The sequence below is a fragment of the Neopelma chrysocephalum genome, unplaced genomic scaffold (assembly GCF_003984885.1).
Source record: "Neopelma chrysocephalum unplaced genomic scaffold, ASM398488v2 Primary Assembly neopelma1_75, whole genome shotgun sequence".
Classification (NCBI taxonomy): domain Eukaryota; kingdom Metazoa; phylum Chordata; class Aves; order Passeriformes; family Pipridae; genus Neopelma; species Neopelma chrysocephalum.
In genome coordinates, this window is record NW_020897736.1 from 13,741,619 (window position 1) to 13,758,276 (window position 16,658).

At 44.4% G+C, this 16,658-nt stretch overlaps 1 protein-coding gene across 8 annotated transcripts in view; it reads left to right on the forward strand.

Annotated features, from left to right (window-relative positions):
• IQCH (IQ motif containing H) overlaps positions 1–16,658 on the forward strand; it is a 53,587-nt gene that overhangs the window by 29,989 nt on the left and 6,940 nt on the right. For 7 of the 8 annotated variants that reach the window (XM_027688258.1, XM_027688256.1, XM_027688259.1 and 4 more), the window contains 3 exons: positions 6,949–7,069; positions 8,695–8,981; positions 15,700–15,867. In XM_027688258.1, coding sequence (XP_027544059.1) covers positions 6,949–7,069; positions 8,695–8,981; positions 15,700–15,867 — 576 coding nt within the window. The remainder of the gene's footprint in view (positions 1–6,948; positions 7,070–8,694; positions 8,982–15,699; positions 15,868–16,658) is intronic. The other variant, XM_027688261.1, reaches the window with a different exon arrangement.

Below are 16,658 nucleotides of genomic sequence, written 5' to 3' on the forward strand. Positions count from 1 at the left end.
ATCAGGTGATTCTCAAATCTCTGAGGTAAAATAGAGGATTGGAATAGAGAGAATCAGGTGATTCTCAAATCTCTGATCTGAAATTGGGGATTAGAATAGAATCAGTTGATTCTCAAATCTGAGGTAAAATAGGGGATTAGCATAGAGAGAATCAGGTGACTCAAATCTGAGGTAAAATAGGGGATCAAAATAAGTAGAATCGGGCGATTGTCAAATATCTGAGGTAAGATTGGGGATTAGAATAGATAGAATCAAGTGATTTTCAAATCTGAGGTAAAATTGGGGACTAGAATAGATAGAATCAGGTGATTCTCAAATCTGAGGTAAAATAGGGGATTAAAATAAATAAAATCAGGTGATTATGAAGTCTCTGAGGTAAAATTGGGGATTAAAATAAAGACAATCAGGTGACTCTCCAATCTGAGGTAAAATAAAGCCCATTTGTGTCCCTTGGTTAAATTGAAGCCCCGGTCCCGGTTCCCAACCCGCACCCATCGGCTCTGCAGCAGTTGGGCTGTGTCCTATTGATTTAATCTGCTCCTAATCAGTACATAAAGCTATAGGCCTGCAGTGTTAATTTTTCATATGCTTACAAAGTACCCTTTGATTTTCTGTCACGCGTTAATTACAGCGTTTTGCCATTAAATAGGAAGCTTTGTGTAAACTAATTACTAGGTAATCATTGTGTACCGCGAGCGTGCTGCTCGTACCTTTTATTTTATCCTAAAAACACACACATCTCGCAGTCTGGAACCACTATACCTTCCAGCCATTAGCTCTCACTAATTCATAGCATTATTGTGGGAAGATTGTAGGAGTTGTAATTGTTGTGGTATCAGTGCTGTTAATTACCGGAGTAAACAGTTGAAATGGTGCCAAGGTCTATTGTACAAGGCAGAGGAAAGGAGGTTTAAATGTTACTTCCACCATCTGGGGACTGGAGGAGAGGCAAATGCTAGAAAACAGCAGTGAGGCAATATCAGAACTCCAGCTCCGGGGTTTGAGGCCATATGGATCCAGAATATTTTGAATCAATTGAATTTAAGTGCCAGTTTGTAGCAATAACAGCGTGGAAGGAGAGGATAAAGCAAGAGCACTAAAGAAATCTGAAATGTGGTAATGTTGTCGCAGCCAATAAAGTGCCTGCTTGGATTATTTTAAAAATGTTTGTTTTGCTAAAATCCAAAAAGTAACACATAGGCAACTCTGGGAATAAAAGGAGTTGAAGTGTGTGTTGTTTGTGGAACACAATGCAGGTTTTGTCTGACAATTCCTGTAGCATTACAGCAATTGCCATAAAATTCCTGGGAAGTGACTGTGGGTTTTCTATATGATGCTTTTCTTCTTTCTGAAATCACATTTTTTGCAATTCATTAGAATCCTTTCTGTAGAGATACAAGCCAGAAAGGAGGGCAAGTCACAAAAGTGCACTAAATTTATAGAGATTAAAACTAAATTAATTGGGAAAACAATATTAATCTGAGGGCATCCGAGTTGTTTGTGCATTTGCAGAGATCTCATTAAAATAGAGGAAAAAATGCCTTCAAATATTACTTTTTTTTTTGTATGAGGGTTAACTTCCTGATGTCCTGAACTTACAAATGCTGCATTTGAAATAAATATATGATTGTTTTTTTAAAGAAAGATTTTTGAAGATCATGATAATTGTTTTCTTTGCTCTGAAGGGAGATGTGGGGAATCTTGAAAATGCAGAAGCTGCACCTCGCACGAGGCACATTTTTATGCATAAACCAGCAATGCAAGTGGATTTTTTGGATTAAAATAGCAAACTAATGACTAAGATTATACTAATTTCAAATTAATATGCTGTACATAAAAATGCAGAATTCTTTGAGAAGTTCATAGCCCTTTCAAGATCCTTTTTGTTGCTGATTTTTGGCAGCACGGGCTGCAGTGATTTGATATTTGATTTCCCTGCATATATTGTTCTCCAAGCTGAACAGGGTTCTGGGAGCATATTGTGCTGCCAGTTTAGGAGTGTTCCGAGGAAATGGGAAGGATCTCTCGTCCTAAACAATCCTGGTTTATTTATTTTTTATTGGTCTGTTAGCAGATGTTGGAGTAGTTCAGGGCACAATGTAAAACGTGCTTTTCAATGGATGCTAAATAGGAAAGTGCACAATGAAAGGAGCAATTGGGAGGGGGTTTGGACCGGGGCACGGGGGGTTTTGTGGGGTTTTTGTGTGTATGACTGTGGCTGTGGCTGAATTTAGAATTAAAAGAAGTGCTTGATCTTTATATATTGAAATCCTCAGCGTGCCGAGCGACAGCGTGAGCCAGACGAGAAACCCGTGGCCCCATGTGGCGTGAAAAAAGGAACAGCAGTTTAAGTGCTGCAAAGTTGAAAGGGAACTGAGCTCCTTGTTCTCGTAGTCACGGGAAGAGGCTGTTTTGTGCTGCTGGATTGAAGCGTGGCAGATGTGCCTCAGCCCCACAAAAAGCCCCCGGAGCCGGAGCGACCCCGTGTCCGGATCCGCGGGGAAGGGCGGGCCGAGCTCCGAGGAGGCGCTCGGAGATAATCCCAGTAAAGTGCGGAATTCTGTGCGCTGCTCCCACCATTCCCCTTAATGCCGGTGGCAGCCCCGTTTGCCAGGCAGCTGAAATGGCCCATTAGCTATCAGGGAAAATTGTCTTTGCTCCTTTCAGCAGATGGAGCAAATATTTTACAAAGCAATTTTACATAGGAAAAACATTTGTGTGGCTGGGTAATGACGGCTGTTTTACATGATGGTACCTTCGCTCCCAACGCCCTTTCCCGGCTCGTGCAAAGGCAGAATTGGCACTTTTTTAATTTTAAAATTTGCAGTTAACGACGAAATGCCTGGGCTTTAAATCAGGTGGCAAACTTTAAGTGGATAGAGGGTGTTCAGTGTATCGCTTCCAAAACCATTTCCATTTTTATAAACTTCTCACATTGTTCTGTTCGCTGCTGTAAACTGTGTTTCTGGCCAGCGTGTACCTATCTGAATTAGGAAAACAGTATCAAATCGGTTTAATTTGCAAAACAGGAAATAATGAAAGATATTTGGACGGTCAGAAGCAGTTACTGGGCTCTCCCACATTTGCTGGTGTCACTGAGGATATCAGAATAAGCTGGGCTGGACCGATTCCCATCAAGGCAGCTGGAATAAGTTATCCCAGCTCCACTGATCGCAGCAGAAAGGATTTACTTGTAAATGGTAGGAATTGTCATAGTGCCATCCAAGTGGCATAAATTGCCATGGCTTCATTGACTTCAGCAGAGCTGTGGCAGTTTGTATCACTCAGGATCTCTGCTGGTTTCATTCCTCTCTGGCCCACTCAGCTTTACTTATTTGGAGTTACTTTCTTCACTCTATTTGCTTGCAAGGTCTAAATAATTTCCTTTCAATCTGATTTTTAGCTAAAAAGCCCTGGGTCTTTGTCATGCTTTCTCCTGCTCTGCAGCCTCTTTCTGTCCCCAGGTCTTTCTTCCTGTTTCTAAGTGTATTTCTTCTTCCTATTTATTTACTTCTTTTCTCTTCTCAACAGGCTTTTCTTTGCTGCCTGATCTGTCTCCAGCAGATTTCCTACCAGTGCCTTCAACATCTGCCACATTTGATATTAATTTTTTGTTGCAACTGCCATTCTAAGAAAGCCTTTTGAAATTCAGCTTGCAGAAGGGTAAGAAATTATTTTATATTTAGTGGGAAAAAGGTGTATTTTTTTTTCCTCTTTCATACTTGTTCATTGTTATAAAAAGGTGCAAAACCAATTTGGATAATTTAAAGATCTGAAGATTTTTACAAGACATAAACAGTGTTTGGGTTGCTGCTTTTTTACTGGTACTAAGAAGCATCAGCTGAAAGATTTGAACAAATGCTCCCAGTTTCTGTTGAGCCTGTGATCCTGGATTGTTTTGGGCCACACCAAGAGCTAAAACATTGGTAAGCTCTGCTGGAGATACCCTCCAATTTAAATGGAATTAGCCAGCCAAGCACTCCTCCTTTTAAAAGGTTTGACTTCACAAGTCAGTGTTGGATCCAGGCTTGAATTTGCCTACTAAAACTCCCTATAATCAGGATTATTGCCTTTTTAGAGCTTACAGTTGCAAAAAACCTCCAACTGGAATTCCAGTTGCTGATCCTTAAAGAGCAGTTCCCGACTCCCTTCTGTGAACACCCTGATTCTCCAGGCATTGCTTGTCCAAGGCACTGTCACGTTGGGCTGGAGCTCACAGGGAAGTTTTTCAGATTTGCTTGGATTGGTTATTTCTTTAAAATCCTGTTTGCTTTCTGTCAGGCTGGTTTGGCTGCTCAGATCCTTCACAGTCACGAGTGCAAGGTGCTCTTGGTGAGAAGCTGTGGCTGCCCCTGGATCCCTGGAAGTGTCCAAGGCCAGGTTGGACGGGGCTTGGAGCAACCTGGGCTGGTGGAAGGTGTCCCTGCCCATGGCAGGGGGTGGCACTGGATGATTTCTAACATCCCTTCCAACCCAAACCATTCCATGGTTTGGCTCCTGAGCTGAGCACTTTGCACCCAACAGACCTCCTAAGTTCAGCCTGTGTTCAAATCCCCAGGAAATGCTGTTGGACATTGTTTAAGCAGCACTGGGCCTGTGGAGGAGGTGCCACAACAGTCTTGCCTGTCTAATGTCCATCATGTGAGCTGAGAGCAGCAGCACAGGAGGTTACTGGGTGTGTAGATGAGGTGAATGCAGTGTGTGTCCTACCAGCAGCCTCCAGCAGTGAGCCAGCTTAGCCAGGCCTTGGGTACACTCCAAAATTTGGAAGTTCTGCTTCATTTTGCACCCAGTTTAGGGAACTCTGTTCCACCTCCATTTGTGATCCTCCAAAACAACTCTGTCTGAAAGGAGATGCAGCTCAGAATGGTTGCAAAGGAAAGTTGTCCCACTGCACCTGCTCTTAGTTTAATGTCACTTATACAAGCTTGGTCCCAGCATTCCCAAATGCTTCTACATATCCACCATTTTTCCCCCCCTGTGATTTATCAAAAGCTTTCAGGCAACCATTGCACACCTCTTTCTTGGCTTGTTTTTATATTTCTGTTTAAACTGCACAAAACCCAAAGTCATCAGATCTCAGGGCTGAGGCTGGGAGTGACAGAGGTATCTCTGAAGGCACTGCCAGCTGCAGACTGATTTGTGGGGCAGCAATTCCCTGCCATCCATCATGGCTCACATCCCTCTCCAAAGCCACATTTATTTCCACCGTGTGATGAACCACCTCAGCCTGTGACTTGTTGGCTCAGCAATAATTCAACACAAATGCAAACCAAGGCAAGGCCAACTGATATTTGCTCACTGCTCTGCTGTGTCAGTCAGCTGAGCCATCCAAACCCTACATTCCTTACAGATCATAAGGAAAGGAGCAGTGGAAGACCTGAAGGTGAGCTTGGATCTCATGTTTGATGTGCTCCTTTGTTTTTGCCATGAGGCTGTGCTGCTTAGTATATTGATATACTGACTAAACCCATTTTTAACCTTTTTTTCTGAGGTGTTTGAAGTCAACAACACACTTTTCTCCTTGTTATATGAGAGGAGCCCACATAGCCCAGATCAGCATTGTTTTCTAAGCCTTTTAATATTTTTAAGGCATTTTTTTCCTCAATTCCATGTGAGGTAAGGACAGGAATTGTCCCCCATTTGTGACTGGACAGTCAGAAAATCTCTTTCCTGGAGTCTCCTGCCGACTGCAGTCAGGAACAAGGGGTATCCAGGTCTCCTGTCCACAAAGTTGATCCCTAATTGCCCAGTTGCCCTGCAAGACTGTGGCTGCCCCATCCCTGGAAGTCTTCAAGACCAGGCTGGATGAACTTGGAGCAACCTGGGCTAGTGGAAGGTGTCCCTGCTCTTGGCAGAGGGAGAGCAGGATGAGCTTTAAGGTCCTTCCAACCCAAACCATCCTGTGCTTCTAATCATTGGTCCATCTTCCTCATTCTGGTAGATAAACCCCAGGAAGCTGAGTTTGAATTTGTATTTTTGGTTACGTCATGCCACGACAAAGCCCATCCCTTCAAACTCACTGCTCTGGAAAAATAACTTTAATGTTTTATTTCCTATTCTTAGCTGGCAGCCATAAAGTTTTATCCCCTTCCTCCAGAGCTCAAGATAAAATGGTTGTGGCTTAGGATTTTGTCAGGATCAGAGAAGGGTTGGTCATCTGCTGGAGCCCAGGGTGCTGAGGAGAGAGGGTGTAAAACAGAAGCCAAGAGCCCCAGGGGAAGCAGGAGGAGGCTCATGAAGCAGCAAGAAAAGGAGCCTGAAGCAATGGAGTCAAGGTCCTTGCACTTTATATGCTTGTGTACTCTGGGACGTTGGGAACAGTAAAAGCAATGTTACTTTCTGTATTTAATGGGGTTGGATTGTGTGTGTGTGTGTGTATGAACAAAGAATTTAAAACCAGGAAAAAAGCTGGTTTAGTTATGGAATGACTAATCAAATTCTGCCAAAGACAGAGGCACATACACACTTGGGAATTTGGTGCAGATATTTTACAGAGTGGAAAAGGTTATTTATTTAACTAAAGAGTGTTTGGGTTGATATAAGAGCTTAAGCATAGAACCAGTACAACTATTGCTGGCACATGTGACTATTTCAATATGCTGCCTCAAAATACAAGCAATGCAGAAGTTATTGACTGCTGCTATTGATCCCAAGCAGTTACCAAGTACTTGGCATTTTCACTTGCCAGATCCAATTATTGATATAAATTATAATGCAAGAGCTGCTGTGCTGAGGGGGGGATTGCCTCTCAGAGAAGGACACGTTCCTGCAGGAAGGAAGAGGAGTAAGCACAAAAATTAAAAAAGGCTTCCTGACTGTGGGTAAACAGTAACCACATTTTTTTTTTTTTTTAGCCTGTTGGAGGCCTGGTTTTTAATCACCCCACAAGCAGTTTTCATTTCTGTAGTAAAATTGCTTGTGGTTCTATTTAATTTGTTTCTGCAGGAGCTGGCTTTGGTGAAGATCTCCCAGGAGCTGCCGGGCCTTTTAGCACAGCACGTACAGCCAGTCAATGAGAAACGATTCCCTACATGGGAAAAATTCCTCCAAACATTCCTCACTCAAGGTAAATAAGACTGCAAAGTCGCTGTGAAGTGTTATAAGGAGTAATTATACCATATTGTTTGCCATATTCTTGTTAATCTCGGGCCCATTTAAATATTTATCTCCTTTTATTTCTCCATTATGCTTCAAATGTTCATTTACCAATGAATTATAGGCCACTGTTCTATCATTCATGTGTCCTATCCAAGCTTTGAACTTATATTAATCCTGGATTCTGAATCCATAAGCACCAATTCCTTTATCCTTGGGTACTGTACTAAAGGCTGGTTGGGAAAGGGCTTTAGGGAATTCCAGCAGAAAGAGAATATTTCACATATAAATTTCATACACTTCTTTATCTGTGGAAGAGACAAGAATGAGTCAAAGCTTTGAAAGTATTTTTAGTTAACACATCTAGTACCAATTTCATTACACAGTAGTTCATCCTGACTAAATGAACTGTGGCATCACGTGCAATAAAAAGGGAAATCCAGAATGCCAAGCGGTTTTCTTTGTGATTTTCCTATGGAAAATCATGCTGGAAGTTGTCATCTCCACACCAAATTCCTCATGTGGATGAATACTACAGGGCAGACTCTTATCTGAGACCATCCTATGGACGGGGGTCTCCAAGATTAGTTCACAGCAGGAGACACCACTTCCCCCAAGATCCCAACATTGTATTTCCCAGCTGTTCCGGGCCTGGTGTTTAGCTGGATTCACTCACACTACCCCAGAACATGTTTCTCCAGTCAGATATGGGATATATCCAGTTGGGAAGTGGAACTGAAAAGCCACTGGCTGAACACTACAATGCAGTGGTAGATGAGGTGTCTCCTTTCTCCTCCGAGAGATCCAGTGGAACTCTGCTGCTCCCATTCCATTAGTTTCCTTGCTATATCCTTGTATCCCTGCAGTGCCTGAGCACAGAAGGAGCTGGTGGCTTCACTCTGTGCACTCTGAGTTGTGGATTTGCTCCCAAGTTCATAGAATCATAGAATCAGCTGAGTTGGAAGGGACCTCGGAGATCATCAAGTCCAACCCTTGATCCAACCCCGCTGTGGTTCCCAGCCCATGGCACTGATGCCACATCCAGTCTCACCTTCAACACCTCCAGGGACAGAGAATCCACCACTTCCCTGGGCAGCCCCTTCCAATGGCTGATCACCCTCTCTGGAAAGAAATTCTTTCTAATATCCAACCTAAACCTCCCCTGGCACAGCTTAAGACCGAGCCCTCTTGTCTTGCTGAGAGTTGCCTGGCAAAAGAGACCAACCCCCACCTGGCTACACCCTCCTGTCAGGGAGTTGTAGAGAGTGAGGAGGTCTCCCCTGAGCCTCCTCTTCTCCAGGCTGAACAGCCCCAGCTCCCTCAGCCTCTCCTCATAGGACTTGTGCTCCAGTCCCTTCCCCAGCCTCGTTGCTCTCCTGTGGACCTGCTCCAGCCCCTCAATATCCTTCCTGAGCTGAGAGGCCCAGAGCTGGACACAGCACTCCAGGGGTGGCCTCACCAGTGCTGAGTCCAGGGGAAGAATCACTTCCCTGGACCTGTTGGCCACACTGTTCCTGAGCCAGGCCAGGATCCATTGGCCTTCTTGGCCACCTGGGCACACTCTGGCTCATGTTCAGCTATTCCATTTCTTCCCAGGTGGAGTGATCGAAGCCTTCCCGTTCTCCAGCACCGTCACCAGCCTGACGGTGGATCTGCTCATAGAGCCAACAGGAGAGATCAGGATCGTGTCCTCTGGGGACCAGCTCCACGCTGAGGGGCCCTTCAGATCCTCTGGGAGCTCCATCCCACAGCGCTCCGTGGATCCAGCGGTTCTCAACTCGCTCTGCTGGAGAATTGGGGATGCCTGTAGATCTAAAGGGGTGCTTGGCTACTTCTCCGTTGACTTTGTGGCTTTCACCCATCCCCAAACCATGGAGCAGCAGGTGAGTTACTTCACACTGTTCCCTGAGACCAAGTAATGTCAGTTTTCCTGTGGAATTCCAACCAGGAGAAAGCTTTGCCTTTTGCAACAAACTGTATTTCCAAGCTTTTGGATGGGAGGGAGCACATGGGTGTTCTAAAAACAGCATAAAATTTAGACCTGATGCATCTCCGTGTTTTTCACTCTCCTGTCATTGTTTTCTTTTTCACTCTGACATTGTTTTCTTGTAGAATCTTCAGTGAGGACCCTCAGTGTTGTGACTGTAAAAGGGAACATCCCTGTATTTAAAGGCTGGGGGGGGGAATAGGTGGATTTTGAGGAGATGGGGTGGCTGTTTCTCCCAGGGGTCTGAAAACCACTTGTGTGGGGTGAGAAAAGGCTTTGAACACCAGGGTTGTATTTAAACCCAAAGAGTTACATGTGGTACCTATTGGCAAAAGCAGTGCTGTGACAATTATATCCAGTTTAAGCTCAGAGAAGGCTTAAAATCAGGTTTTTGGTAACTAATACCACTGTAGGGTGACTGTGGTGAACCAGAGAATTGGAATGATCATAGAATCCTGGAATGATTTGTGTTGGAAGGGACCTTTAAGCCCATTCCATTCCATCCCCTGCCATGGTGGAACCTTTCACTATCCCAAGTTGCTCCAAGTTCATCCAACCTGGCCTTGGACACTTCCAGGGATCCAGGGGCAGCCACAGCTTCTCTGTGCCAGTGCCACACCACCCTTAGAGTATTTTGTTTCCTCTGGAATACAGATCCCAGTCACATTTGACTCTCAAAATGTGTTTATGCAGACATTGTAATTAGAACTGCAGATAAGCCATATTGGAAAACTTCCATGGAAAGTTGCTTTGGAAAGATTAAGGGATGACTTCCTTCACCCACAGAAGTCCATGGAGTTGTGCCAATTGTTTCCCTCAAGCCAGGAGTTCACTGAAACCCAGGAATGCTTCCTAGATTATTAAAGTTATGACATTTCCTGGCATGAACAAGGACTTACTAAATCAGTCACTGTTTCTTGTGGCCTCTTAGAATTCCTGTCTGCCCTGTCTTGGTTTTCTTCCCTTGTTTTCAGTTGATTCTACCTTACCATCTTCTATGTTTGTCAGCACGTACCACAACTTTAGCATTATTTAAGCACAGGTTTTTAAATTTAACTAGATGTAGAGGCAATTAATGAGGCCATCTGTCTTGTGAGAGGGAGATCACACAAAGGATTGTGTTCCTGAAAGCACTATTTTTTTGGCAAACAAGAAATCCTATTAAACTCTCAGAACATTTGCTCACTGATTTCACAAGTGCCCACTTTAATGTAGTAGCTGGAAGGCTCAGATGCATTTCCTGGAAGTACCAGATACTTAGAAATTCTTTCCAAGTGTATTTTACAGAAAATATCAACCTTTGGAGCACTGGGAGCAAAGGGATTCCGTGGTGGATAAGGGACAATGTGTGTTGTCAAACACAACTCAATGGGAAGGCAGAGCCTTGGCTGCCGTGAGCACCCCAGCAGGGATCCAAGGGGCAGAGAAATGGTGTGGAGACTCCACACAATTCCCTGTTTGCCTCAGGAATCTGTTTCTGTCTCAGCTAAAAGCATCTGTGTCTTGTTCCCGAGGGAAGGGAGGTGGAGACATGCTGTGTTCAAGGGGAAGAAGTGGAGGAGGAGAAGAATTAGGTGCATAATTTGGACTGAATCACTTCTGATTCTCACTTTATTTTCCAAAATTGATCATTCAGAGCAAGGCCTTGACCCCTCAGAGTGAAATCCTGCCCAGTGTTGAGTGTCTGCTGCTCAGACCCCAGCTTGTCAAGGAGCCCACTTAATGGAGTGGGACTGCTGGAATGCATAAACTTCCTTACATCCACAGTTCTGGGGACAGATAATTTGGAGAAACAGGGTCCTAAGCCACCTTTTCCATGGATCTGATGGCTTTTATACACTCCCAGCCCTTGGTAGGAGTACTGAGGGAACGTTGGATAAACAGCTGAGGTCGGACACATTCACGACGTGTCTGAAGGTCTCTCCAGACCATGGAGCATTTTCTAAGTGTTATTTTCAAACAAGAGCCAGAGTGTTTTCATGAACCATCTTCCAATCTTACATTGAGCAGGACAGAGGAGTTCTAGAGCCCTGGAAGTGAAGTTTTTGGGCAGCACCAGCCCATCCCAGCAGCTGCCACGAGATGGCAGCCGGACAAGGGCCTCCCTGCCAGCGCTGCCGGAATCATCCATTCTCCTGCAAATGCTCAAAGTCATAAAAGCAGCTCTCCCTTCAACACCCAGGTTGCATTAGTATCTTATAATTGACATTTTTATAGTATCACCCAACCACTTCTTTAAAAGCAGCATGTGGGCTCTTTACAACAACACAAACATCGGTACCAGGCACAGAGAAAACAGTTAAACGGGGGAAGAAAAGCTGTAATTTAGTAACTCCTTAAGAATTTATGTTTCCTTCCCTTCTCGAGTTTGTGTTTTAAAGCTGAAGCATTTTGATGGAAGCTGTAAAGAATTCCAGTATAATTGTGGCTTTATTCACTGGAGGTGTCTTTGCCATGAAGTGCAGGCTCTTGAGCTGTGCTCACTGGAGGAGTCTCCTGACAGCCTTTGTAACAGGAGTAATTCCAGGCTTTGTCATAATTCCTTGGAGAAACAGCCAGCAGCTCTTGCAGGACATATTTCTAACTCATTTTTTTCTAGTGGTGGGATTCTGGGAAGTCCTAATCTGTGCTTTGCTTAGATTCACCTAAAACCACTCTTAAGTCAATCTAAAATCTTAACTACTGCCTTTACCTTTGAACTTTGATTTGTGGTTTGATAATCAAATGTCAGTTCTAGATTTTACAAATGAGCTCTGTTCCAGTTTAATTTCTGAACAGAAGTGTCCTGAAAATCCCCAAATTTGAGGTGAAAGCTCCTTGTGTTATGCTAATTTTCCATGCAATGTCACATTCCTGCAGGATGTGACACTGACAGTCATAAATAGCTATGTGCCCTGATTGTATGTTCTCAGGAAATGAGGGTGGACTCAATAATCTGTTTGTTAATCTGTAGGATTGTATCATTCCTCACTTAAACTTGACCTTTGCCCAGGCCTTCCTCCAACAGCTCCTTATTTACTGGAGGAGATGATAATTTATCTGGTTATTAACTGCCTGACCTCCTCAGACATTGCTTTATGCACTATGGAAATATATTCATGAAATAATAAATAAAAACCCAGCCACAAAACACCAGAGCTCAGATTTTCAAGGCATTCTAGGAGCTCTGGACACCTATTTTTATTACTTCAGAGGAAAACCTGTTGCAATCCAATAGATGTTACTAGAAAGCTACACTTAAAAGAACAGCCCAAACTAATAAGTAGATCTGATGTGGTTGTGCTTCATTATATGTGGCCCTAATGCTGATTATTTCTCATAGAGAAATAAAAATAAGAGAGGGGGGAGTCAAATACACCAAAATCCTCAGCAAACAACACTTACTGGTGAGAAGAAATCAAGAAGTCATCAACTAACAGAATCCCCCTAATTAGAATTCCTCAGACAAAAATATCAAGGATTCTGGTGCTCTTTTCTCTCTTACAGTTAATTTTAGGTCGTTAAACTCAAGGGACACCAGTATGGTCAAGATGTGATATAATGAGCTCCCCCTTTCCCTTTGGGAATATATATGGATATATCATTGGTGGAAGGTGCCAGGCTGTGACAGAGCCAGCACGCAGATTCCCACTGCTAATTCCAGAACCAGGAGCACCACAGGGAACTGCAGAGCCTTTGTCTTCACAGCTCAGGCCTGGCCCAACTTCCAGCCTTGCTCAGAATTACCAAAAATGTTGCCTGTGATTTTACAAAGAGCAGTTGTGACTTCAGGAACTGCAATGTGGCTTGGAAATTGTTCCATTAAAGAATTCAGTCAGCTAGTTACTAATTATCTCTCATTTGAACTAAGAAAATGGGGAAAATTATCCCTAAAAATAAAGGCAGACCCCTTGCCCAGGCCAGCCCTGTGTGTTTCCCTTGTCTGGAGCAGCACAAAGGGGATTTAAAGGGCACTTCTGGGTTTCCATGGCAAAAGGGAATCCCCTGCTAGGATAAAGCTGGAATCTTGTGCCATCTGATCCTTCTTCCTTTCTGCCCACCTTAGGGATGTTCTGGGACACATCCAGGGCAGGAAGGGACACGGCCACAATATCGTGTTCTCTGACAATCCTGAGCCAGGAAAACAATCCTTGGGGGTGATCCCAGCTGGCACAGAGAAGTGACCATTTGGCTGCTTTAAGTTGCAGCAGGGGTGGTTTATCCCCAGGCTCAGGCCTGGAATGGGAGGAGGTGGACAGGTGGCTTCCAGCCACGTTCTCCTTCCTCCTCCTCGTGCTGCTGGAGCCCTCACCTTACATTAAAAATGCAAAATATCTGATGACTTTATGCAGAATGTAACCATGATTGAAGCTTAAAGGAGGTGTTCAGAGCTCTCCTTTGTTAGAATAACAACAGGGGAAGGGATGAACACCTTTCATCCACCCTGTAGATCCAAGCCCTTAATTTCACAGGCAGCAGCACGAGGGTGGTTGGTCTGAGATGGTGAAGCCACATCTGAAGCGATTAGTTGAGTAAACAGAAACTCCTTAAAATAGTATTTGGGCGATCTCAGGATCTGCAGCACAAAACTTGCCTTGCTAAAACCTTTTTCTCCTCTTTTTTGGGCAAGCTGGGCCATCCCCTGGAGCAGGGGATCCGGGAGCACTTCTGTCCTTCCCAGAGCAGCGACTGGGAAGGTGCCAGTGGGCACTGGAGCCAGGCTGGCATGCTGGGGCTTTGTTTAGATGGATGTGAAATGCACCACACGAGTAATTAATGGCTCTCTTCTCTACATCTGAAATTAAAACAATGTCACTTGTATTTTAATTGTAGTTACTGACAACATGGGATTTGTTGAGTAACTCTTGCACGACTGAACGTGCTGCCCCACGCTTGGTGTGCTTTGTCTGAATCCCTGGGAGGGTGCAATGAATTTATTTAGTGCTAATGGCTGGTTAGGTTTGCCAGGCTGCTTTTTTTTAATGCTTTATCTGCTGTTAAATGCTCACCCCATTCCCTAAATGTTGCCAGATGCACTTCAGTCACAGGGACATCTTTGATTAACTTTTTTTATGGCCCACCTTCAGCCCAGCTTGTCTCCTGCACCTCTGTTTGGGCCTCAACAAATCCTACAAGGTGTGAATTTTGAGGTCAGAGCAATGCAGGTGTAAGATCAGGGTCTGGATTAGGAGCACCCAGTTCCCTTTGAGCTGGACAGTCCTCACATATCCAAGATTTCCAAGAGTCCCTGGTCCCCTCATGCAGCTCTGCCACCTCCTTCTGAGGGCAAAGTTTTAACTGAGAATCTAAAACCCAGCTCAAACAAGAGCAAAGACACACTGACACAGACTTGTTGATGATATTTATAATAATATTTATCAAAATTAATGTGACACTCCTATAATATGAATAGTTTATAACTATGATTTAACTTGGAAAGGCTGGCACATACTAGAAAAGTACAAATCGATGGGAAAGTTCCTTCCTGTCTCGCAGGAGTGATGATAAACAATAAATTATTGAAGAAAATTAAACTTTATAATTGGGGAACATTCCCTATTACTAAGCAAAGGCAGCCATTAGCATCCTATTTGCATCTGGTACCGTGCAGCAGGAAATATTTAAGTTGACAAATAGGATATTTAATACAGCAACAGATACTTGGCAGTTGGATATTAACAACTGTTACTGGGGTGATTTATTCCCCATTATCCAAAGGGCATTACTGTGTGCATATGATTCCGAAATTAACTCCGGTTTTCCAAGAGGCCTTGGCTGCCTGACCCCTTAATATCCTTATAATGATGCCATTTACCATTCAAGGGCTTAGTCAAGTTGTTCACTGGGAGATTTGTTTTAAGGGGTCCACTGGAGGGCAGATCTTGGTGTGTGGGAACATTTCTCACCGGCACAGGAGCCACAAGGATTTTTTTAAGTGGGAAAAACTCACTGGGAAAACCCAGCTAAGGTTATTGGGGAAGAGGAGCCTTGCAGAAGGAATCTGTAGTACTTCCTTCTGCTTCCCTCAGCCTTTTAAATCATGCCTGAAAAGTTATTTCTGGAGTTAGAGAAGAGTTCTGATGTTCCCATTTGGAAGTGGTTTGTAAAATCATGACATCCTGGAACGGTTTGAGTGGGAAGGGACCTTAAAGCTCATCCCATTCCACCCACTGCCATGGGCAGGGACACACTATCCCAGGTTGCTCCAACCTGTCCTTGGACACTTCCAGGGATGGGGCAGCCACAGCTTCTCTGGGCAACCTGTGCCAGGGCCTCCCCACCCTCCCAGCCAACAATTCCTTCCCAGTCTCCCATCTATCCCTGCCCTCTGGCAGTGGGAAGCCATTCCCCCTTGTCCTGTCCTTCCATCCCTTGTCCCAGGTCCCTCTCCAGCTCTCCTGGAGCCCCTTTAGGCCCTGGAAGGGGCTCTCAGGTCTCCCTGGAGCCTTTTCTTCTCCAGGCTGAACAACCTGTGCCAGGGCCTCCCCACCCTCCCAGGGAAGATTCCTTCCCAACATCTTTATCACCTCCAACGAGGAACAATATAGGCAGAGATGTTCCTTCCCAATTGCTGAGTTTTACCCTTCTTCTCCTTCTCTTTAACTCCCTTTAATGCACCTCTTTGTTTGGATCAGGTGTGGGCAACAGACCTTGACCTTTGCTACAGTGACCAGCTGGCCCTGACCCAGCTCCTGTTGTACGTGACAGATGGAAACGTGGATTGTGGCTCCAGCCCCCTCGAAGCACCTCTTGGGTCACAGGCAGTGAAAAGCCAATGGATTCAGCGTGAGGGGACAAAACCTGTAAGCAGTGAGATGTTCACAAGTAAAATTATTCATGGAAACTCCCCCTAAGTTACAATCTGTCCCAGAGCGCTGTTCTAGAGGAGCTCAATTTGCTCCTCTTGGATTTTCCAAGGTTAATAAATTAATGGGGTAACATCAGAGTAGAAATGAAAGTTTCTGGATGTATAGGTCCCCAATTATTCATCCTTTGCACTCGGGAATATTGATTGGTGGTGGTAACTCACTTTTAAATATTTCAAGTAGCTTTCAAGTTGTAAAAAAAAGTGGTAATTTATGTGTCGCAAGAAAAAGGGTGGAGGTGAAGCACTGCCCTGACTACAGGAATAACTTCAAAGCAGTCTAGGAGAAGTCTGAGCAGTGATTTGGGATTGGGAGTTGGAGCAGGGAAGTTTTGTACCTGCCTGCACAAAGCTGAGGGTGAAACAATCCCATCCTGGAATGTTCCAGGCCAGGCTGGACAGGGCTTGGAGCAACCTGGGCTAGTGGGAGATGTTCCTGCCCATGGCATGAGATGAGCTTTAAGGTCCCTTCCAACCCAAACCATTCCAGGATTTAATAAAAAGGGAAGGAAGGTCTTTTCTGAAGTCAGAGCACAAGAAACATGTCCCTGTGTACACTCACACAGAGATCCCAAACAGCTGCTGTTTGACGTGTTTTGACAGAAGATTCACAGCTCCCTTTTTTCCATCCATAGAGGAGGAATGTAGCACCATTCCAAAAATGTCATGGAGCTGTGATTTAGAGGTTAATGAGCTCTTGATCTATTGTTCTTGTCAAGCAACCACTTT